Source organism: Ooceraea biroi, chromosome 7, assembly GCF_003672135.1.
Source record: "Ooceraea biroi isolate clonal line C1 chromosome 7, Obir_v5.4, whole genome shotgun sequence".
NCBI lineage: Eukaryota > Metazoa > Arthropoda > Insecta > Hymenoptera > Formicidae > Ooceraea > Ooceraea biroi.
This window is the reverse complement of record NC_039512.1, coordinates 4,624,698-4,642,475: the sequence shown is the minus strand read 5'-3', so window position 1 is coordinate 4,642,475 and position 17,778 is coordinate 4,624,698. Positions and strand designations below refer to the sequence as shown.

Below are 17,778 nucleotides of genomic sequence, written 5' to 3'. Positions count from 1 at the left end.
TAACGTCGCGGATTAAAGCGTACGGGTAGAAACCTCAGGGTTTCAGAAAATTTATGTGTTTGTTTACAACAAAAGTCCCTGTCTGCTGAACGTTCTATTTTTCCCGGTTTCCACTGTCGCGCAATGAGTTTCAAAATTTTTCGTTGCAACGTAGTGTAATGTACGATGTCCCAGTTTTGGACATGGTCATCTCGTGCGCACACACGCGCATTTTTGAAACTCGTCGCGATTTACGATGGGCCTTATCGATGTAACGCGCGTTAGATAGAAAATCGGTTAAACCGCATAAATCTCCGTTTATATTTTTATAATAGTGTCCTGAATGTCAACGCCAAGAAAAATGCGTATCAATTTATCCGCTAATGCATGACTATACACAAAGTGACTTGAAAAATTGTTGAAAATATATACTGAACCCTCTTGTGCAGGCGATACTAACGAGAATTTCGGTCTTCAATTTCAAGAGAAATTGACTTTTATTTATTTCTTGGAAAATAATAAAAATATATATAAATTTATATGCGTAATGGGGAGGGAGATTTATTTTTTCATATCTTTGATCTTTTACTGAATCAAGAGGATTTCGTTCAATTTTGATAATGATGTTAAATACATACATATGTATTCATAGAATATTTTTCCCAAAATCTTTCATTTCAAAAATTGAAGAAATTATATGTATATAATATTTTCCACTCTATTCAACGTCGCGATTATTATCCATTAACGTATGAATTTATTTTTGCGCTGGTAATAACGCTGGTAATATTCCGTTGTATGTAATTTATATATTATTCAATGGCATATATTGTTATATTTTAATATAAATACTGATACCACTGTTTGACGCTGCACGTCATGCTTATTATCACGATATCACTATCGCCTCGCGGACGTAATTATTTCGATTGTCTGCAATTGATACGTACATCATGCATAAACACACGCGATATCGAGGTAAACGATTGATGAGTAAGTTCAACTTCCCAAAAGGCCAAGTTCTCACGAGTATATCATGCACGTGAAACTTCGACTGACCTGTATGATGCGCAAAATGAGCGTGCTGTTCTGGAAGTCATACTCGAGGCTGAAGTGGATCTGGCCGACGTTCTCGCTCGGCTCCGAATTATCGATGTACATGTCGACCAAGGAGATGGACCTGCTCTGTAGAAACGCTTTCTGCAACACAACACACACACACACATATACAGTCGATCGTGATAGTTACAATGGCGTTTCCTTCCCGTCCTGGAAACGGTCCATCCCCGGACTCTCCTGTCCTGCCGGAACATTATGTCCCGGCAGGAAACGCGATTATGGTATGGCGGTACTTTGCTTCCAAAGCACGACGCAACATTGTATCGTACCTTTTAACGGCAGATTCAACGATCACTGTTCAGTCATTTTACTATTATCTCGAATTCTGGAGAATTTTTCACTTCAGCTACTTTACGATTATCCCAATCGTTGAATGTCAAATTAAAAATTAAACGTTAAAGTTAAAATTATCCTGATCGATCGCACGCGACGAAGTCGTCATGCGCCAAAAGCGTCGACAGAATTCAAGAGATTTACCGAGGGGTGTTCTCCTTTGACATTTTGCAGTTGCTTATTCTGTGGCCCGGCGGTAGGTGTACGGGGTTCCGCACTTCCGGCATTGCTGGCACCGCTACCCGGGGCTGACGTCGCACCTGCTGCACCACTCGTGGGACCACCACTTCCGCCTGCCGGAGATTTACTTGCGGGACTGCCGGTTGTCCTGGAAAAAGACGTGAGACTTGTCAAGTTACATCCGCGTTTGTGATTCTTCTTCTCTCGATGAAAATACCGTCGTACCTTCTTCATTGCCCTCCTCTTTATGCAGATATGTATAATAAATAACAGAGTCACTTAAGACAGCGTGATGAAAGTACAAAGCGAATTTAACGATATTTACTGGTTCGGTCACCAATTATCATTGTCAGAACTTTTACAGACTCATAATTTTCAAATATGTGTATCTTTAAATATGTAACACTTAAAATTATTGAATAGGAATTAAAAGATATATTACATGGCAGTCTTACATTATTTCCCACAAAATTCCTGTCAACGAAACGATCATACATCGATCCCACATCCGATCGATCCGTGCAATTTTCAGCAAACAAATACGTGTACGGTTACAACGTGATTTTTATTACAACTATAACAGAATTTTGCATCGTTAGCTACCGAATATTCCCGATTGATTTATCTAGAAGTCAAAAAAAAAATATGCGGCAATTATCGGTCCACCCGTCCGGCCGATTCGCGAGAATCGCCGAGACGAGCTGTACGCTTATAAAATTAAATCCGCGGTCTATTTGCCGCCGATAATTGCTCGGTGCGATTTATTTTTGGCGAAAATGTTAGCCCGCTGTTTCGCCGTGGATTGCAATGGATATCGACGTTGCTCGGGAGACAACAGTTTTGTGGAATGGCCGATTGATTTGAGGGGGTGGCTTACTGAAACCGCGCTCGCTTGCTCGCCCCCGTTGTGTACTCATGCATAGTCTTATCAACGGCAGCGTATGTATCCCAGCGACACGTCTCTGTAACGTGCACGTTAGGTACAATAGGCCACCTAAGATCTAGATCAATCTTTATCACACCATCTACTGTGCCGCGTCTACTGCGAGCTACAGCTGCTAATCGAGACAACGATTCTCTCAGGCACGCAAGCTGATACGCTTCGATACGTCGTGTCGGTTTATTAATAGTCGCTGTTTACTACCAGACTGCGGAGCGTTTATAATTACGCACAGAGACAGCTGTGTATCATAGGTACACATGTCACAGGTACATATGTGTGTGTGAAGCCACGGAAAGAGAAAAATAAATGCACGGCACGTACATGACTCGGGGGTGGAAAAGGAGGAGGTGGAGGAGAAGGAAGGGATGTAGGGAAATAGATCGATGTGTATGCAGGAGGAGAACGTTCGGTACAGATACGTTAATGCTCACGTATGCTCCACCGTATAAAGAAGAATTAACTGAAGTCTCGCAAAAAAGTGAAGCGATGTCATTTGGTAATCTTGAAACGTTTCCATACGTGACACGTAACAAACACGCGCTACCATTTGTTGAAATTGTTACGAGCAATAGTTGTAGTTGATTACGTTATTTATACCGCCGCGTTTGTTACGCATCGCGTTTATTCTTCTAATGAAGTTCGATTTGCAGACGTATCTACGTATTTGAATAATCTGCCAAGTCATCGTGTTATATTAACGATGTTGTATCGGACGTCAAAATATTCGACGTCGACGAGCATCATTTATGTGCAAAACTAAATTTGCAGCACGTGCTGTAAAAAAAGTACGGATCATTATGTGGATGTCCGAAAGGGAAAACTACAGGCTCGCATATAAATTCCTTTTATCTGATTAAAGAGATATCTTGGCTCGGATATTTTATCGGGTCGCCGAGCTCTCTTTTATTTATTGCGATTCTCTATTCATAACTCATAAATAAGAATGAGAAGAAAATCCGCGCAGGCTCTTCCGTTGTCGACATCTACAAAAATGCATCATGAGACATCTGCCACCCTGCGTGAACTGCGTCAGGGTAAATTTAAATGACCATCGCCGCCGCAGTACACTGAAACGATTAATTTACACAAATGCTATAAGCGTTTCTTCGTCAAGAAGATTGTAGAATGCAAAATATGTAAATTAATTCTAACGTTACGACATACACACACGTGTACACAGTGCATCCGGCGAGCACGTAAAATTCAAAGCAAGGAACGTCGACGTACGTAAACGTCGCGAAACGAATTTTGTTTCAGCCTTGGGCTGGGATTTAAATCCATGGAATTATTTTCTGCGTGCTATTGAATCACACTAAAAAATAAATGTCACCGATTAAATCCTATAAACGTCACCTTCCATTTCTGGAAAGTATTGTGAAATATGCAAAGGTTGAAAAGCGATAGATAATAATCACCCTCGACATTTCTACGAGAGCAAGACGCGCTTCGAATTAGCGAGGAATCTTTCATTTAAATATAATATCATAGAAATTGAAGAACATACGCCAAAAATATGGCAAAGAGGAATCTACAGCGAGCTCCCTCACGTCCTACAGAAATACTTCCAGCGTAATTTCCTGCGATAAAATTCCGATCTGATCGAACATTTTTATCGGAGGATCGCTCAATATCGTTCCGACATTACGTTCAATCCTTGGCAATAGCATCATTGCCGCGACAATTACATGATAAGACAACGTCGCCACGTTCGTTACACAGTCACACATACACACACAGACGAACATCCCAACACCAGGAAATTCGGTATCATACCCCCATATCGCTTTTATAAAGCATTAAGCGCGCTTGCCCGCGCACAAATCCTAGGCCTGAGGCTTAAACTAGCGCAGAGGGCGAACCCGACGTCACATTTACGAAAGGTTACAGGGTACAATAGGTAAATCGTGTCGAGCGATAACGGAAACGCCCGCAACACGTTGTTTTCAAGCGTAAGGCACAGCGAACGCATAACTAGAAACCCGTACGAACTCGGCGGTTTCGAGCGGATGTATAGCTGAGGAGGCTCATTGTGCTCGAGTCCGCTGAATGGCGAACGCTGCTCGCGGAACAAAGTTTTATGGCTCGGCGAACGGTGGCAGAAGTTCGCCGACGTATTCGATATTTATCAGCTCGCGCGCCGTGTAAATCGCATAATGCGCAAATTCGCATTCGAGCGTAAACAGCGTCGCGCCGGGAGACGACGCGTAAGATCGGGAAGCTCGCCCGGGAAATCACCCGACGACAATCAACTTTATTACCCCTTTGCGATTGGTCTCGTAAGGTCGCTCGGAGAAGTCTCGCCACGTTGATCTCGCCACGACATTCTCGCACCGTTACCCATTTTTTTAAAATGCATTACATCTCGCACGATAAATATTTATTATCATTGCGATAAGGACGAAGCTTTTATTTGCGAAGCGTGTTTTTTCGATGGTTAATTCTGTTCCCATATACATGATGTCTCTGTTGGATTGTTGAGATAAGAGATACAATCGCACGATGTTTTTACATGGGAATGTTGACGTCGAAACAATGTTAAACAATGAAATTTTTGGTATCTACATGACGTAACAGCGCGCGTTTATTTTATAAAAGCTGTTGGTACAACGTTGCTGTTGCCGTGGATACGAGACCCCTCGCATCCACGCGCGTATTTATGTAGAAGAACAATAACAGAATGGTCCAAAGGATAAAGAAAAATCCAGCAGCGATCTGGACCGATCCAGCTGCATCCGCAAGCAGAAAAATATCGCTACTGTAGTAAGACGTATCTGACAGTACGATAGCAGGCAAGCAAAGAAGAGAATAGAGGAAGAAAGAGAAAGAGACGACAGTTGGAGAGACAAAGAAATAGAGTTTGTTGCTGAACAAATGCAGACTATAGACAATACCGGAACAGCGTCGATGTAGTTATCGATGCTCGTTAGGCAAGACGAGAAAACGACTCTTTTTTTAGGAAAAATAGAACTACTTACGCAGTTAAAGTAGCGCCGATTAATGAACAGTGAAGTGCATCCGTTAGAGAGAGAAATCGTAAGAGAAGATAGAAAGAGAAGTTAAGTGAAGCAGCATAGAACAGTGTATCTCTCGTTAAACAAAAAAAAAAGAGTACGAGGATACCCGCTCCGACTCGCATGGTCGTTCATACTTACTCTAATTGCGCTCTGCGGTTCCGATCGTGATACAGTGAAACGTGGCATGAAACAGAAAAAGATCAGTGATTAATTAATTGACTGATACCACACACGTACACAGACACACGTCACACGACGCACGAGTAGAGTTCAGTAACACCAGGACAGAGAGAGAGAGAGAGAGAGAAAGAGGTAAAAAAGCACCGCGCCAACTTGGAGACAATATGCACAAAATGTACACCAATATCGCAAAACACATCACTTACGGTGTCAAACAGAACGGAGCGAAGAGTGTCACTAAAAAGAGAGGAAAAGTGCGTGCATTAACGCGATCGAGCGATGGTTCTCGGTTCGCGTGAAACTCCAAACTGAATTGCAACAACTTGTGGACACGATGTACAGACAATACTGACGAATAACGTGGAGAAAACGCTGCGCTAAACTGTACGTAGTTAACGAAGTGATAATATCTTCCAATGCTCACGCTAAGTCAGCCACGAGGAAGTTTAAATACTTAGAGTGCTCGGAGTTAATTGCCAACTCATTCATTAAAACGGTAGCTTAATTAAAAGGAAAATTCATAATAATTTTATTAACATTGATATATACTGTCGGTATTTCATTTTCATAATTAACGGGGCGAGCAATTATTTTTCGCGTTCCTTGGTGGGCCATGTCTATTAGTCGATCATCGATATTAATTATAATTAATTATTTCGGAATTCATTCTCATTAATCGGAGCCTTTCGCAACTTAAGGAATATAAAGTTCGCTCGTATCTCTGCGATCAGAAAATAATGATCAAGGAAAGCATTTTAGGATCCCCTTTTCTAGAATTTAAGATTTCAAAGACAGAGAGATATAACTCGTTACACACATTACATTTAATATTGTCAATCCCAGTTTTATCTATAATTTTAAGGAATTCTCAAAGAATCAAAGAGTCATTTTTGATGTTCAAATTCAACTACAAATAGATTATTTTTAAAATATTTTCAAGAGTTGTCCTTTACAGATGAAATAAAAATTCTTGAAAGAAAAGGTTCCTGACCCCGGAAAAAATACCATTTTGCTATGCTACGTACGTTGTATATTGTATATATCGTATATCAATTATATGCATAAGGTCGTTAACGTACTCGTTTCTTAAGGTACATCCTTTACGGCCACAACCGCGGAATGTCTATCGATATTCAATAACCACATTTGACTTCGCGTTATTGCGGAATTACGGCACTCCATGTGTGTTAGGAATTCAGTAACTCCGCAACGAAAGTAGATGCATGTGCTGATAACTCAGCAACACCACCGGGATATAATATGCGATCTCGCGGGCGATACCATGGAAGTTTTGATATTAAATCAGCTGCAGCCATGTTCCGCGTGACTCGCATTACACACGCCATATTAAAGGCAGAGATACACAGGGGAATCGATGCTGCACCGATATAAATCCATTTTTATTTTTTCCTCCTGCTGTTACTGTTTTCAGTTATCAAACCCTCAGGACTAGGCTTTTATGCAGTGGTTTTTATTTCAGTGTCAATGTTGCGGTCTGATATCTATGTTTAAAATTTGCGTAACAAAGAGATCCCTGCAGGTTGGTGAAACATAAATGCATCTCGCGTCAAATACTTTGCAATTTAAATCACGACCAGATTCTCAAATCATGAAACGTTATATTCGAAATACATAAATATATTTTATAAATATGGATATAAATATTATATATATATAAATATTTTTATTTATGAATATTTTTAACATAATTAAAAATTTAAATAGATTGTAAGTGTGGCAGCGTGGTCTGTGATAAAGCGCCAGACTGGGTAATCATTAGGTACCGGATTCGAGTCCACTTGATCACAGATGTTTTATTCGAATCTGCACTTCATATAAGTAAAAATTGAAAAACTCGTGTATGAAAAACTTGAGTTTTCGTCTCTTTTCCCTCTTTCGGAAGAGAACCATTGATCCACATACAATCGGCAAACCACTGTGTTAATCCCTCTCCCATTAGACTTTTTCAGAATATTACTAAAAATTCATAGAGATTTCAATCTGGATAAAAACTTCTGATGGTTAGACTTATGGACTGTGCCAGTCCTGGCTTCTAAATGGCTATTTTAATTAAAAAAAGAAAATAAAAAAATAAAACACACCGTAAAATTAAACCAAATGTAAAATTTAACTTTACATTTACTACAATACCTTATAATTATGTAATACGTAGCAATATGTAATATACAATTTCTAATTACGTTTACAGAAATGGATGTAATAAAATGGATGTAATAAAATGATAAATTATTAAAAACCTAAAAGCTACTTTCGTAAAATGTGAAAATGCCTACAATAGTAGTGCATAATCACTACATATATAAAAGTCAAGCTTATTGCATTCGGTATTCTGACGTGGTATTTCTGAAAATTAAAAACTCTGCGAGTAGGTACACGTACGGGCTAACAAGTCAATCGATAAAGTTACAAGTGGAATATAATATGAGAACGAAAATGGCGCGCATACTCGCGCTGTTCTAGCACGGCACTCAATTTGATATACGGAGAGCAAGCAGTCTAATAAAACTTAAAAGCGAGTAAAAAAGCGAATTATACAAGTGATAACTGATATAAATGAAATGCTAGTTTGCTGGATAAGCTGTTATTTTTATTTTATTAATTGCTTGGATTCCGCCTCGTCTTATTTTCTTTCGAGACCGATCGTTTTGCCTCGTTATGATCCACTAGCGAATAAATCGAGTCAACTATCTTCATATCTTGTTTTTCTCTTCCAAAGGGAAACGTGAAATTATTGATTGTGCGCGGCGCTCCGTTTTCCACGCGCTATTTATTCGATGTAATTTCGATTCAACTTGCCGCGTCACCTGTTCGTCATTTCCCAACGCTTTCCACCAACAATGCGTGATTAATTTAGCGACGTTATTATTCTAGTACGCGCGTATGCATCCAATCTGCCGCCGAATCCTGAACGTACCGGCAATGTTACCTTAGCATTACAATTCAGTCGCGTCAATGCAACGCTGTCATAAAAGCATGCTGTTTCGAAAACTGTTTTTATCAGCTTAGAACATTAGCATATATTATATAATATTATAGAAACTTTTATATAATAGAAAAATCGTTACAATTTCTGTTAATGTTACGAGTAACGATTAATTATAAAGAAAAATTAAATAAATGATAAATATAGGGAAGTTTCCGAATTTGAACTTTTTTATTTAAATACACATTCGTACTTGAAGAAAAATATTTTTTAATTATAACTGCTATGTATGATTCTTCTTTCTCTTTTCATATACAAATAAATGTTTCCTGATATTTGTAATTATCATAAGTTAAGTGCGTCTTGCTTCATATATTTTGAAATCACAACGGCCTTTGCCGTGGCAACATAGCCGTCCCAGGAAAATTTCACGAAACTTATGGCGCTATTGCGCTGCCGATGTGCATTTAAAAAATGAAAAGCACAATACACAGCTAAGAGGGTAAATGGCGCAGATACGCCAATTTTCTCATTTTTGCTGTCTTATATTAGTTTCGAGACGTTTCAACGTTCAGGACATGCGCTTGGTAAAAGAGCAGAAATTGCCTGCACTATCGCAAAACACCACCGGAAATATCAAAAGCGGAGGCGATGGTTTGCCATTTTGTGACGCTGCTCCGGGCGTCGCGAGGGCGATTCGGCTACACTCGACTTGAATATTTTCAAATCGAAAACAGCTACCGGATGGTCCCAGTGGTACTCCGAAATTGTTCGCGCTCGACGGAACGTCCTTGAAGACCATCGACGTGGAGAAGTTCTTCACGCTGAAACACTGCGCTCCCATGGCCCTTAACCCTTACTCGCTGCGTTTTCCGTTTACAAAAGCGCAGCTCTAAAAATGTCACTTTGACGCGGAAAACATGAAAGACGCTGAAAAGGCTTTTAAAGCAGCTAAGCACCTTCTCCGCGCGACACTATTTTACTGTGTTTATGTCCAACATAGAAATCGCTTCGGACCAAGGCCACTTTATGAAAGACAAATCGCCCTACTACTCGCATTGCCAGCGGTTATTAAAGACGAGAATCCTGCATCTTACACTTGAAAAAAATTATACGTACGCTTAGTATCGGATAATATTCAGTATTACATCGAACATATCCATTTTCGAGATATTAATATCGACAGAAATACATTCACACAATGTGAAAAATATTATCTATTATATAATCTATCACATTTGTACCCTTCCCCCTCTCCGTACGTATTAATCATTATAATTGATATATTTAAAGTAGCGGTAATTAAAATGCTTCCTGCTTCTGCTTTTTCGATATTATCTTAGTCTTTTAATTTTCTTCTCACATATTTTCAACATTGTATGTCGCGTGTTATTATATTATAAATTAGAAATGGTTTCTAATTGTATTTGCAGGTTTTTTGTTTCCTACGGTTTTCTTATTATCGCAAATAATTGAACAAATTTCCGCTCTCCAGCACATTCTGGATCCAATTATGCATTTATCCCGTAGCTGCGCGGGCGAAAGTTGCTTCGTACCGCCATAAAACTATTATACTATGTACACTGTATGTACATAGAGAGGACGGAGCATCTTACCTGGTGGTGTAGTATTCGAAGAAGGCAACGAGTATCTCCAGAGATCTTGACACCGCGGCCCACATAATTTCCTTCGTTCCACTGGACTCCAATCGGCTAATCTAATTTCACTAGTGGTCGTTACGTTACTTTCATGGGAGTTACGGTATTATGCAAATATCTGCCGAGATGAACGCAACGTGATCTCGGGTGATCTTTGCATCCTCCTCGAGTCGTTAATTCTTGCACAATGTCCGTCTGCGTTCAGCACTCGCAAAGTTTGGAAACGCGACGGGCAAGATCGACCGACACCGCTTTATTAGATTCGCGATTAGATATATTTGATAATTTATGGGAGAGGGCCGGAGAATGTAGCAAGGAGCGAGGGTGGAGGTTGAAAGAGCTGATGTCAAAATTCCAGATGAATTGGGTTATACATCAAATACGCGCTCTATAAAATTATTATTGTGCCCGAATTTGTAGAGGACACGTTCGACCTGTGATCGAATATTTGACCCGTAATCGAGTCGACGCAAGATTTGACATTAGTTCCTTTAATGTCGGAATAATTTCCGATATCACGTCCGATAGTTACTCAATATTCAATTAATTTAAATGAAGAATTTTCGGCGAATCGGCGATCTTTGGCGAATGTACGGGAAACATAAGGAAGTCATTTTTCTCCGTTAGTCTCGTATGAATTTCTTTCAACGAAATTTTAATTTAACGCCTAATTGCCAGGGACGTGTAATGCGTTAAATTGGAAACCCGTGAGGATTAATGGTCCCATCCGACAGTCTTGTCAAAGGTCGATCGATTCAGACATCCGAATTCATTAATGGATCCGTCAATTACGCTTGCGATTTACAGGAAATCTCGCGCAGGCAAATATCTATCTGTTTACACGCATGGAATTTATATGAAAAATAACTAAGCCGATAGAATCCGCTAAAAATAGATTACTCTTGCGTGGAAATGCATTATTTACGAGAATCATTATTCATAATCTGCAACAGCGAATTTTTAAATGAAAAAGTTTCGAGCGACCGAAATCGGAACATTAAGTTAATACATTTAATGATCTCGATCTAAATTGTGATTCACGCAATTCCGTTTCTCGTGCGTAATGAAACATTATGTGTAGCAACGTAACACTATACTTTTGTAATAGCGAAGATCGCAGAAATCAAATAGAGAACAATTAGTTTGCATTATGCAATTAATTAGCCGGCTCTTTAGTGCGTAACAAATACAATATGATTTTAGGTCCTATGGCAGATAATAATAATATACTCGCGCAATTATATCAGCCAATAAAGAGTTGAACCACCGAACGACAATAACACGTTACACCGTCAGACAAACGTTCTTCATTAAAGCCAGACAAACAGAACGGACGTTAGTTAATTTGCGAGGAAAGTTAATTTTCAAACGACGCTTAACCAAACAATGAATTATTACAATATACGGTCAACCCCGGCACGCTGTTACCAACATACCACTGGTCAGGATCGAATTGGGACGCCGTTTAAGTACAATACAAATAGCCGCGATTAATCGCATCCGACCGCGATGATGTTTTAAAGCGCGAGCAAGTTTACTCGAAATATATATCGCAATCCGGGATTTCGATGGGACTGAAGGGTGAACCCGAAATAAAACTGATTTATGAATACACGATGGGTCCAAGTGAACGTATGGTGACATCAATTGCGATCGGAAAATATTGTACATTGCGGAACGGCTGTCCATATAAAGTCACATCAATCTTGAACGAGCCGTGCACATCATGTCTACGTATTCGTACATCATGAGCGCTGCTTGTTCAAGGAACCGATTACGCAGATTACACATGCCCTACATCGCTGATATTATTTTCTAAATTTTTTATCGACATCAATATTAGCACTAATAATGCAAGATATGTATCCGTAATACGTTATCGCTTTCTTGGGTAAGCAGTAGTTTCAATGTACGAATACGTAAACGCGACGTTCATGGCCCGCGTCCAAGATTGATGTAGCTTTATGTGGTTTCGGAATTCCGGATGCCACGTGCACATCACAATGATAAAAGAGAAGTGTCGTATCAGAAACATCTGGCGGAGTACGTCCACGTGTTACGCGTGGTTAAAGATTCTTTTGGATATAACAAGCGATTTTTTTTTAATCGCGATGAAATATGTACGTTGGCACTTCTTTATGTGCAGACTTTTGAACTTTGTGTGGATCGTAAAGATTGAAAATAATATATCTCGGGTAAAAAGTTTCACAAAGGTATTCACTTATAAATTTTTTATAAATTCTAATGCATAATTCACATTCTTTCAGCTCCTAGAAAATGGACGAAACTGAGCGAGCAAGAGATCGTCCTGTTCCGCATAATATCGAGAGTTTCGTTCCCGAACAAAAAAGATCACGAATTACGAGATAATGTTTTCCTCCTGACGGAAGTACTCAATTTAATTAAAATGACCGTATTCGCGTGTTATTAAAAAATTGCTCGCACACGGTGGAAATGGATAACGCAAATTTGCGAGACACGTCGTGTCGCGTGTGTGATATCAATTGTCAATTGATGACACGATGAAATCATGATTAAACTAGCGAAATATTATATCTCGCCGACGCAACATTTACCTCAATATTCAATAACGGCACCGCGCTTTTAACGATTATGTACGTGCACACTCGCGTCGCGTGTGAAACTGTTTTAATGAGTTTCAACAAGCGATACAACGAAGCGTACACGACGGTGAGCGCACTAACGAACGCGGATGGCAATCTCCTCGCTCGACGTAATAACTAAGTAAAGCGAACTCTTTTTGCCGGACGCTGCAGCTTTCGTGGTCCACCGCGCGAAAGCAACAATGAAAAATGCTTGGGAGACACGAGAGAACACTCCCACGCAGGTTTTCCGAGCAAAGGAAAAGTTTTTTGCCAGACACAGTTGAGACATCAAACAGAGAGCGTAATTACGGACTAAATTGCAATTTACCACACGACTTATCTGCATCCCCGTCTAGCGCGGATACCCAAGTTTTTTCTATTTTTATTTTGCTACCTTGAAATACGATAAACTATAATATACAAATGTGGAATAAGAGAAAAAATGAAAATCGATGGATCGCATCGATTCTCAAATCTTTTTTGATGAATTCTATTTGCGCCAATTTGATTTCTCTTTGTGTCTTCGCATTTCCGCGAATGGAAATCTGATGCAGGTTACACAAGATTGGCAAAAAGCCCGCAGCAACAAATTATGGATTCAGGCATTGCGCGAGACTCTCGCGCATTAAGCGCCTGCTTTCTTTCGTTCTCCCCCCCCCCTCTCTTTCTCTCTCTCTTCTGGAATGTACGAATACAATGTAAATTCCTTTAAGTTATGCAGAGCCGGCTCTTTCAGATCGCGAGCTCGAAATTAAGGGTAAGAATTTCACGGAGCTCGTGCCCGATGCGCGATTTCAGAACTACGATTTTAATATAGGTAACTGCACGTCAATGCCGTATTCAAATCCGTCCCCGAAACTCCTGAGGAAACTACAGATAGATACACGAAATATTATCGCAGTTCCGGAATTTCATCGAGGCAACCGATGGATTAAGGGAACTCCGTTGAAGCTCGTTATGAGTGACACTCAAATTATGCAAGCGCTTTTTTCCCCGGCACGAGACCGCGGCGGCTCAAAAAATTGCGGACGCTAATTTGTTACACGTGACGTCAAAAAACACGAACTTTCTTCGAACGTCAGAATAATCGTTTCTCTTTATTATGCACTCGTAACGAGAAAATGCCACGTCATATCTAGATAACAAATAATGAAAGTGAATAATGCCCGTTTCGTGCGTGGAAACATTTTAAGAACGCGTAACGGAATAGGAATATTAATATAACACCACTGCGGGGGAAAAAAGTGTTTCGTTATCAGACAACGTAATTACCATAATAGCTCACGACACATAACGCGATGGGGCATAATTTAGCATTAGCTAAATATAAACGTTGTCTGAGATACTCGATCAACTAAACGAGACGTGGTAAATACTTTGGATAATTGTTTTTACTGTGTTTATCATGTACACTTTTTGTTTATCCGCATTTACCTCGTCGCTATGGCATTATGTAATCGACTTTTGCTTAAATCATGCAACATCCTAGCTAATTCAGACTACGGTTGTCAGGCTTCGTGGCGAGAGAGTCCATTTCGTAGTCAAAGGGGATAAAGTTAATAAGTGGCAGTCGACAATAACGATCAGTTTCAAAGTTATCTCATTTCCTTATCCCGCATTTCGCATGTACAATGATCCTGTATCGCGTCTTAATCTATTAATGGAATTAAGGAAACCTTGATTAAAGCTGTTTCATAGGATTAGACCCACCAAAGTTAGATGAGATGGCGGATTAGAAAGCGTAAGTTACGTTATGTGTTTCGCAGAAATTATAATAAAAGCATCTCATGTATTTTTACTGTTTAACGATGCAAATAATACATTAGATAAGGACGTGCCCCTCGCATGGAACGATAACGCGACGTTTGATAATTCCCAGAAGAATTACGTTTAATTAACAAGCACGTCGGCACTTAGTCACGGGGTGAGCTAAGAATCTCGTACATTCTCGCGAGTCTCCGTTCGTGTATATCGCTGGCACGTTCGCATTGAATGATCGATATCGAATACCTTAATGAGAACTACCTGGAGTGTAACATACCGTGGTAACACGAATAACAAGCAAATTTGGTGGTAGCCGGAAGTTCGCGTAACGTATTACCTGTAGTTTCGAACAGAAATAGCAGATTGAGTATTTGATTTCCGCAAGTTCGTTCAACAGAATATCACGATCAAACCGCGATATCTTCTCAAATCAGAAAAACAACTTGATTAATCGGAGGCACTATCATTAATTTCTATCGCTTAATCGATCGCAAATCGTGCAATATTTTATACAAGGATAAGACACATTAGAATATGAAACAAATCCTCAAGTTTAATACGACAATCTTGAAAAATAATGCTTGAACGCTAACAACGAGCGTACCTCGACTGGTCCAGGTCGCAACTGGTATTGTTGAAAATGCCGACGAGCATCTAACGCGAGTATGCAATTGACTCTAGCGTTGAGCACAAAGAAAATAACGTGTGAAAGAAGAGAGCTTATATCCCGCGGGGCATCATTCTTGCAAAACGAGAAAAAAAGATTGAAAAAAAGCCAAGATCCGAGAAGTCCAACGGCCGGGCAAACGAGCAGCCGGACCGAGATGGTACGTACTACACGTCGGGCTGTTCACATCGAGTCTGGGCAACGAAATGAGAGAGTGAGAGAGAACGATAGAGAGAGAGAGAGAGAGAGAGAGAGAGTGAGAGAGAATGAGAGAGACAGAAAGACAGAGAGAGAGAAAGAGAAGGATACGCGGCTACGGCGAGCAACAGACGGGGGAGAGACGGTGGTTGGTCGGAAGATAGGGGGTTGGATCGATCCTAGCCGCCACCACCACTACTACAAGAGAGAGCAGAGCCCGTCGTCCGGGTACGATACTGGCGAATCGCGCGTACTATACCAAAGCCAATCGCACATAGACCTCGTCTACGAGCGTTGTACGTGGGGAAAAATCGTATCGTATCGCCGGGGCATCCCGCGATGCCCTTTGTGCGCGTGAATCCCTGACGGACCACAACGGGGATTCACGGAGAGACCGACTTTCCCCGACTGCGCAGCCGGGGCGAGAAACACCGCGATGGACTCGTTACCCGATTATCGGGGGTAATACTCGACGTGTCTTGCTGGTATACGCAGCGACAGGTGGGAGTGACGACAGGCGGCCGATTGTACATGCAATACCTGCGTGTATGTGTAGGGCTCACATACACACAGGTACGAACGCTTGTGTGTCGCGTACGTGCGTTTGATATATAGACGCAATATACGTATTGTACGTGTCGTGGTATTGGCGCGCGCTCGAAACTCGTCGAGCTTATCCGGTTCCGGGATTGCGAGGGCCGCCTTTGTACCATTTGTTCCGCCGTAAGTGATTGCGCGGTCGGGCAATCGGGTTTATAACGGTTGCAAACGCAAAGCTGCCTGCGATCAGCGCGATTGTGGTACGCGCATTTCCGTGCGCGCGCTTTCCTGATCCCGATCGAGACACGTTGTTCTACGGCAAGCTGATTGTCGCATCGTCATGGTGGCCGTCGTAAAGCAAAAAGAAAAAAAAGGGAAGACGCGCCTCTCTCCGGCAGGCAGAACTTCATCGATCGGCATGGTTCGCCGCGAGAGCGCTTATTCGCAAGCCTCTGACATAACTTCGCCTGATATCGTGCTCGATCCTTCGTCAGCCGTTCGGCATCTCGTCGATTCATCGCAGCAGAAATTTATTGAATGATTCTAGCTATTTAGCTATTAATAATTCGTGACTTTCCCCGAGTTGCCAGACGATTATAGAGATGAAACCTTTCCACGTATGATATGGTACATGGTTCATTGCGTTCATATGTTCAGAAAGAACAAAATTCCACTAAATACATGACTAGTTATGTTAATAATTCGTGATTTTCCCGGAATCGTAAGTCGCATGGAGCATTTCGTCGTCAACTAGTTGGAGATGATAGTCTTTCAAGCACCGTAATGCATAATTAATGGGAGAGTAAGGCTAGCTGGTTGCATGGCTGGCTCGCTAATAGTTTCTAATTTCGTTCATAATAATTAATAATTCGTAATTTTCTCAGACAAGTTCGCAGTCTCGTCCACTGATTGCAGATAAAACCTTTCCGCAGAAGACTACATAACGTGCTTAATAAAGGCAATTGATCTACAGACGAACGCTTTTGAAGACAGATCGACGGAAAGCTCAGGAATTTCTGCTTTTATCCAAGTTTTAATATATTTTCAGAAGAGGATTACATTCTAGCACCCACGCACACATATCGTCACCTTGAACGGCTTCGCAACAAGTTCCATACAACCTCCATCCAGGCGGCTCAACGTTCTTTTATTTCCACGATGCGATCCGTGTGGCACGCGCACACAAGATTACTCCCGCACTTATGCGAGGACAAATATTTCCGTTCTTCCGATCGATTACGATGTAAACTTATCGCGTGTACAATGTAGCCACTTGAAGCACTAGCTGCTAGGAGCTCGAGCAACCTCATCGGATATCCGGCGACGTCGAACAAAGTTTTTACTTCGCCGGAAATTTTACTCGCCCGGCGCAACTGCAAGACGAGGCAAACGTTTTAAAAAGTATAAGCAAACGTAAGATATTCATACGATCCAAGTTGCGAAGCGTCAGTTGCAGCAGATAAAAAATTGAAACGAGCGCCACGGGAGGGATAAAAAGGAAACGAGAAAACGCGCGACGAGGGACGCAACGCGAACTGTGCATCATAATTTCGTGCACGACGTGGTTATCGATATCCCGTGATCACGGGAGGTTTACGGGAAATATCCGAAATATCAAGCAGATTTGCGAACAAGATTCCTCGTGCGAAATGG

General features: G+C 41.0%; 1 protein-coding gene across 9 annotated transcripts in view; it reads right to left on the bottom strand.

Annotated features, from left to right (window-relative positions):
• LOC105277534 (synaptotagmin-7) overlaps positions 1-17,778 on the bottom strand; it is a 126,867-nt gene that overhangs the window by 10,020 nt on the left and 99,069 nt on the right. For 4 of the 9 annotated variants that reach the window (XM_011335936.3, XM_011335941.3, XM_011335934.2 and 1 more), the window contains 3 exons: positions 5,707-5,718; positions 1,576-1,759; positions 1,039-1,179 (listed from right to left, as the gene is read on the bottom strand). In XM_011335936.3, coding sequence (XP_011334238.1) covers positions 1,039-1,179; positions 1,576-1,759; positions 5,707-5,718 — 337 coding nt within the window. Of the gene's footprint in view, positions 1-1,038; positions 1,180-1,575; positions 1,760-5,706; positions 5,719-10,308; positions 10,419-17,778 lie in introns of all 9 variants that reach the window. The other 5 variants (XM_011335937.3, XM_011335940.3, XM_011335938.3 and 2 more) reach the window with 5 other exon arrangements.